Source organism: Limulus polyphemus, unplaced genomic scaffold, assembly GCF_000517525.1.
Source record: "Limulus polyphemus unplaced genomic scaffold, Limulus_polyphemus-2.1.2 Scaffold2829, whole genome shotgun sequence".
NCBI classification, from domain to species: domain Eukaryota; kingdom Metazoa; phylum Arthropoda; class Merostomata; order Xiphosura; family Limulidae; genus Limulus; species Limulus polyphemus.
Genome location: NW_013668439.1, coordinates 87,859 through 95,630, shown reverse-complemented (window position 1 = coordinate 95,630; position 7,772 = coordinate 87,859). Strand labels below are relative to the sequence as shown.

General features: G+C 33.6%; 1 protein-coding gene across 1 annotated transcript in view; it reads right to left on the bottom strand.

Annotated features, from left to right (window-relative positions):
- The window catches only part of LOC106468007 (squamous cell carcinoma antigen recognized by T-cells 3-like), a 103,854-nt gene that overhangs the window by 36,220 nt on the left and 59,862 nt on the right, over positions 1-7,772 (bottom strand). Inside the window, exon 14 of the mRNA XM_013928402.1 lies at positions 1,435-1,588. Within this exon, the coding sequence (XP_013783856.1) occupies positions 1,435-1,588 (154 nt within the window). The remainder of the gene's footprint in view (positions 1-1,434; positions 1,589-7,772) is intronic.

Here is a 7,772-nt window from a genome sequence, read left to right as displayed (position 1 = left end):
AGCCATTCTTCTATATTTTAACTAAAGTGAGATTTTGGCCAGCCATTCTTCTATATTTTAACTAAAGTGAGATTTTGGCCAGCCATTCTTCTATATTTTAACTAAAGTGAGGTTTTAGCTAGCCATTCCTCTATATTTTAACTAAAGTGAGATTTTGGTCAGCCAATCTTCTATATTTTAACTAAAGTAAGATTTTGGCCAGCCATTATTCTATATTTTAACTAAAGTAAGATTTTGGCCAGCCATTCTTTTATATTTTAACTTAAAGTAGAGATTTTGGTCCAGCCATTCTTCTATATTTTAACTAAAGTAAGATTTTGGCCAGCCATTCTTCTATATTTTAACTAAAGTGAGATTTTGGCCAGCCATTCCTCTATATTTTAACTAAAGTGAGATTTTGGCCAGCCATTCTTCTATATTTTAACTAAAGTAAGGTTTTGGCCAGCCATTCCTCTATATTTTAACTATAGTAAGATTATGGCCAGCCATTCTTTTTCTTTAGTTAAAATATTAGATTTTGGCCAGCCATTCCTCTATATTTTAACTAAAGTGAGATTTTGGCCAGCCATTCCTCTATATTTTAACTAAAGTAAGATTTTGGCCAGCCATTCTTCTATATTTTAACTAAAGTGTATGAAATTTTGCACAAATATATCCTACGACAATCCCACAAACTAAAGCAGACATATTTAAAATTTGGGCTATTCTTTTGAAAAAAAAATGCAATAGACCTAACATGGAGCCCTGACCCTAAAGACACTATCCACACATGTAAATGTTACAAGGGGTTATTAATAACATTGTTATGATTCACTCTAAACATAAAATTACATACATGGGTCAATGGTCTCATTTACCCAAAAATCCCCAGTAAAGTTATTGTCATTTATTTTGCAGAAACTGTCCATCTTACATATTATAAGTTCTTGGTTTAGTATGCTCCAATAAATATTTCTCAGAAAAAAGTCTCAAACTCATACTATTGTTAAGTGTCTGTCTCTCTGAAGTGTAGATATTGTGCCACAAGTTTTCCCCCTTTGCTTTGAATACCATTCTCTCACTTGAAATTTACTGTCTTTTGAAGATCTTGTGAAGTAAAGAGAACGGGGGAAGAGACATACTGCATTAGCTCTTGAACGATGGCCTTTCTTATACATTTATCAAATTTACATGCTCCATGTTAGGGACTCTATAGAATCTAAAAAAGCTGTTACATTTAGTTTCAACTGTTGTAACACCATCATGCCATATGGAAGAGACATTACATTTCTAACTATTATATATGTTTTCCTACAATAAGTAATGTTAACCTTAAAATGACCAAGAAACAGAATATTGTTGTAAAAATGATAATGAAACTTTAATGATTATATATACTTGATTTAAGTAAAATCTACAATAGTTAATGTTCAGTATTTAAATGTCATACCTTTCAGTTTCTTTGCTGGAGGTTCAATTGATTTTTTTTAAAGCCTGGTGGGGGTGCACTAATGAATGGTTGAGTTTTTTGATTCTTAGATGAGGGTGGAGGAGGAACTTTAAAACCTTCCTTGTCTACATCCATTGCTTCAACATGGTACTCTGGCTTCTAAAAAAAATCACATTTAACACTGTGGTTAGATCTGTATCTTGGGAAAAGTACAAATACCCAACAGAACAGAATATGTTTTAGTTCTTTAGAAAACAGCAAAGTTAAATTAACAATTGTTAATTAGAAAAGTATATTCAGATCCTAAAAATCTCTATGAAACTTCACTATAAACGTACATATTCTCTTTTTTTGTGTGTGCACGTACGATGCTTGTTGTTAGTAACCTTCTTGTTCTATCAATTAAAACATAAACTAAGGTATGTTATAATCCACAATCAAGTAGAAATATTCACTGATAAACAACAACAATATTGATTTGATCATAGATTCTATGTTGCTACATCTGTACTTAAGTTTCTGTGAAGACATTGACTGACTTGATATGAAGTGTTGTCAGATTTACACTAATGAGATTCAAAACCCACGCTACTTGTATAAACTTATTGAAACTTTATCATTTCCAACAGAAGGAACGGTTGTAATAAAGATACTGTAATAAACTTTTAAGATAACTATCCAACAGAAAGATTAGGTTTAATAACAGTACTATAAATAAATTGTCAAGATGACCATCCAATGGGAAGAATGGGTTTAACAATAATGATAGTGTAATAAACAGTTAAGGTGACAATCTAACGGGAAGAATGGGTTTAACAATAATGATAGTGTAATAAACAGTTAAGGTGACAATCTAATGGGAAGAATGGGTTTAACAATAATGATAGTGTAATAAACAGTTTAGGTGACAATCTAACAGGAAGAATGGATTTAACAATAATGACAGTGTAATAAACAGTTAAGGTGACAATCTAACAGGAAGAATGGGTTTAACAATAATGATAGTGTAATAAACAGTTAAGGTGACAATCCAATGGGAAGAATGGGTTTAACAATAATGATAGTGTAATAAACAGTTAAGGTGACAATCCAACAGGAAGAATGGGTTTAACAATAATGATAGTGTAATAAACAGTTAAGGTGACAATCCAACAGAAAGAATGGGTTTAACAATAATGATAGTGTAATAAACAGTTAAGGTGACAATCCAATGGGAAGAATGGGTTTAACAATGATGATAGTGTAATAAACAGTTAAGGTGACAATCCAATGGGAAGAATGGGTTTAACAATGATGATAGTGTAATAAACAGTTAAGGTGACAATCCAACGGGAAGAATGGGTTGAACAATAATGATAGTGTAATAAACAGTTAAGGTGACAATCCAACGGGAAGAATGGGTTTAACAATAATGATAGTGTAATAAACAGTTAAGGTGACAATCTAACGGGAAGAATGGGTTTAACAATAATGATAGTGTAATAAACAGTTAAGGTGACAATCTAATGGGAAGAATGGGTTTAACAATAATGATAGTGTAATAAACAGTTAAGGTGACAATCCAACAGGAAGAATGGGTTTAACAATAATGATAGTGTAATAAACAGTTAAGGTGATAATTCAACAGGGAGAATGGGTGTACTAATGACAATAATTACTCTGTAATAAACAGTTAATGTGACATTCTAACAGGAAGAACTGATTTAATAATAATAATGGCGTGATAAACTCTAATGATGACTTTCCAATAGGAGGAATAGTAATGATACTATTCAAGATGTATGAAATTGAATGATGATTGCCAAGCTTAAAAAAAAAATTGTTGTAACAGTGATTTGGTTTAACACGTTTTTTTTTTGTTGCTATAAAAGGGAGGAAAGATTTTTAGGCTTACCAAATATTAAAAACTATTTTTGAATTAGGTTTAGTTGATGAAAATGAAGAACTTGTGTGTTCACTTCTTAATGTAAAAAATAACTTCAAAGTTAATAGAAATAACTAGATTACAGTAAACAAAATGTGTTATAGATAATAAAAAATTAAGTTGACCTATGGAAAACAGCACCGTTTAGAAGTACTGGATGTAAATGTCAGATTCCACACTTTATCACTGTTATAATCAATCATAACTTCAGGAGAGTAAAGGGGGTTTCATGAGCACGTTTTTCACCCAATATAATTACCGCTAGTTTATGAACTTAGCCTTCAGTATTCTAATGCAAAAACATTAAAAGAAAAAAATATTGCAGGTTCCAAAATTTATGATAATGAACTATTGTACTAATGATGTTTGCCCAGTAGAAGGCATGGCTGAAATTTTAATGAAAGTGTAATAAACAGTCCAAAAAACGGAAAAATTATATCAATAATTAAACTACCTACCCACACCAGAGTAAAAGTATGTAACAGAAAGTAAATTAAAACAAAGTGTAGATATCTAGGAATAAGAAATACATGTAGATAGAAACTACAAAATTCAAAAGGTTTGTCAATGTGATAACATGGAAATAAAAAGAACCTAAAGTGAACTTCTGCACAAATGTACCATACTTACTGCTGGTAAAAATAAGTCAGAAAATGTATTATTGTAGGCTGCATTTTTCTTATTTCAAATTAACTATTTTGTACTGTTTGATAGAAAGAGTTTTTAGCACGATGAAATGATTATGTATGACAGCTAGAAACTTCTTGTGACTACATCTGGGATAATGTGATAAACTCTTGATTTTTCAAACATTCTAGATTCATGACGAAAAATATTGATATCAAAACACTAGTGAGCTAGTTAATCAGCTTGCTAGTTGGTTACTTGATTAACTAGTTAGTAAGTCTTTAACCACATTATTGAGATAGTGAGTGTTAGTTTGCCAGCTTAAGTTTGTTGTCACAAATACAAGAAGAAAGTTAACAAGTGACTATTAAGTTTTAATTGTGAGTTAGGTGTATTGTTTAGTGATCATTATAGTTTGTGAAATTATGTAAGTTGTATAAATAAAATGTTTTCCTTTAATCAAATGGACTAGATTTAGCATTTTTATCAAATAATCAAAAAGATTGGTTGTTTGGTGTTTTACAGCACAAACCAACTAGGCTATCTGCCCCAAACACCCAGTAAAAACAGTAAAAGTAAATTGAAGTAAAATGCAAAAATAAAGTGAGTTAAAACCAAAATATGTCCAAATAACAGATAAAAGAATTAAAAAACAATTATTCCTAAAAAATTGAAAATACAATCAAGTGTCACCATCGCCAATGACACTGTCCAACATCAGGGGTAAAGCCTTAGAAAACACGTGTCTAAAATTGTGCTGCTACTCACGGTTGTAATGATGGCACAACAGTAAAATGTGGGCTACTGTGACTTGAATGTCACAAAGGCTAGACATCGATGGGTCAATAATACCAGATAAAAGAAAACAATGGGTTAAAAAACTGTGACCAATGCATAGCCTTGCCAGGACAACTTCCTCCTTCCGATCCTTATGGAAGCAAGATGGCCAAAGAGAAACAGAAGGTTTGATCTGGAAAAGTTTGTTATGACGTTGCTAACCCCAAGTCGACTGCCAACTGGTGTGAAGCTGAGCCTTGAAGACAGGACGGTAGTCTATGTATGGGACAGGCGCGGCTGTGACAGCACCAGAGCAGATGGACTTAGGTGCGGTGTCAGCAAGCTTGTTCCCATGAATACCGACGTGGCCAGGTATCAAGAAAAACTGGATGGAAATGGAAGATAGAGATAAATTTGCCAGTTGTTGTTAAATATCAACAATTCCAGGGCCAGTAGAGAGCTAAGAGAATCAGTGTAAATAGTACAATCACTGTACTGCATAGCTTCTACATGATCCAAGGCAAGAGAAATAGAATACTACTTGGCAGTGAACACAGAAACTGTAGAGGGGATCCTGCAAGCAACTACTGAACCACAGCATACCATGGCAGAGCCTACAGAGTCACCCGATTTTGAACCATCTATGTAAATAGGAAGAGAAGAATGGCTCGAAAGATGTTTAGGAAAAAGAAGACGGTACTTCCACTCGGGAGTATCTGCTTTCTTCAGATAACTCAAGGAAAGGTCACAGGCAGGGATGGTAATAAGCCATGGTGGAATGGGCTGATCATTGGGGACAGCAATGTCATCCAATGCCAATCTCAATTCAGCCAGTTGTGCCCAGATACGAAGGCTAAAGGGAGGAATTGCAGACCATCTGTTCTAAAAGAACACGGCCCAATGAGGAAGAAAGACACAATCCCAGGTGGGATGCTGTGGTAAGGATCGAAGCTTGGTAGCATATTGCAGAGAAAGTTGCAAACAACAAAGATAAAGAGAAGGTTCGTGGGACTCAGTGTACAAACTCTGGACTGGAGAAGTGCAAAAAGCCCTGGTGCAGAGCCAAAGCTCCAGATGGTGAATGGCGTCCAGCATCTTCAAAGCCGAGGCCCTGGCAGAACCATAGACCAAAGACCCATAGTCCAGTTTGAATTGAATCAGGGAACGATAGATCCTGAGCATAGAACATCGATCCACTCCCCAAGAGGTGGAAGAGAGGATGTTCAGAGCCCTTATACACTTGACACGTAGCTGCTTGATCAGTCTTGAATGTTCTTCAGAAAAGCAAAAAAGAATGCATAGCTGAGATATTATGACAGCAATCATTCTAATCCCACACCTTATACCAATCAGAGGTAAAGTCCTCATCCAGAAAGTGAAGGCTATGAAAAAATAACTCTCCGATCCAAAATGTCAGTGCAATGAAGCTGGGCATATTTCCAGGTACTCTTAACAAGGCTTTCTAGCTATGTGACAAAAGTTGTTACAGATTCATCCAAGCTAGTCGTGGAATGAAGGTAAGCTTACGGTCAAAGATAAGCTCCCAAGAACTATGCCCTACTTAAGACCACACAAATAAGTAGTACTTAGTATTTACAGCGCATTCCATGATTTTTCAAGACTTCTTTAATCCTCTCACGGAAAGACTCAATGAAGTGCTGAAAGTCAAGATACCTTTTAGATTCCTCCATGCAGACCTTTAAAGGCACCATTACTCAGCAGATTTCTTTCAACATTATGAAACAAAGTTAGATAATTATGGGGTTAAAAAACTTTTGGCCATAGCATACCATTTAGAAACAAGTAGTTCAAATTTATTCCCACCTGTGCAAAGAATCTTGTGTTACAATTAGAAAGACCAGGATACATGATCTTTTACAAAAGCAAGTCTCTTTAATATATTCATTTGTGCAGTAAGACATTTTTGCTACTATTCCCTAAAGGTCACATTACTTTTTTAGTTCAATTCCAATTAATTTTAGGACATAACCAAAATTTACGACGTTTTTTTCGAGCTTATGAGTGAGTACGTGATTGATAAGAAAATAAATGTAAGGAGATAAGTTACATTTCTAGCAAGAGTTTTATTTAGCCATTCTTTAAATAAGATTACTTTTAACAATTTATTAAAGGATTCAATGTTTTTTGTTTTTTTTGTGATTCCAATGAAGTTTAAGACATTGCCCAAATTTAGTAGTTCATAATAAGGATAGACCAGGTTTTGACTAAACAGTAATAGAGTGCACGGCAAAAACCACCTTAGAAAGCAAACTCATTCCCAAAATAACACTCAAAATTTTCCTTTTCAATACTGAAAGCTATACATGTTTAAAAAAAATGCAGAAAAAATAAATTATCCGATACTTAGGATGAATCTAAAAACTGCTCAATTGTTCATATTATTATTATTTTTTTTTCTTTTGGCCAGCTTACAACAAAAACAGCTTGATATATTGCACCGAAACACATTAAAGAATACTAAGTAAAAGACTGCGAAGGTCGTAGGGGTATTGAAAAGTCAGTTTGTTTCTTCTATATTTTACATAAGCTAGAAAACACCATAATTCTAGTGTAAATGATGTTACCATTATCCCTTACGGTGTTCTTTTATCAAAAAGCTTAAGTACAGGGTCAAACAGGAATTATCAGCCAAAAATAGAAGAACATTACATGACTGTAACATGTACATACTCAATGCTTTGTACACTATACAATCGGTGTCCTTAGGGAGCCAACCCTTATATCATGAACTACAATCGTGGTTCATAATAATATGAGCATAAAAAAAAGTCAGTAAACAAGATTAATAAAAAAAATTGGGAATTAAAAACCTGCAAATAGGGATCACAAAAAAGAGCAAAAAAACAAGATTGGAGATAATGTAGATATTATTTACTCAAACTACAAATCCCTATTTTTGCTCCACCAAGTGTAATTCTCGGTAACAGCATGAAGCCAAAATAGGGATTTTTAGTTTCAGTAAATAATATCTACTTTTTTACAATCTCTGTTTGC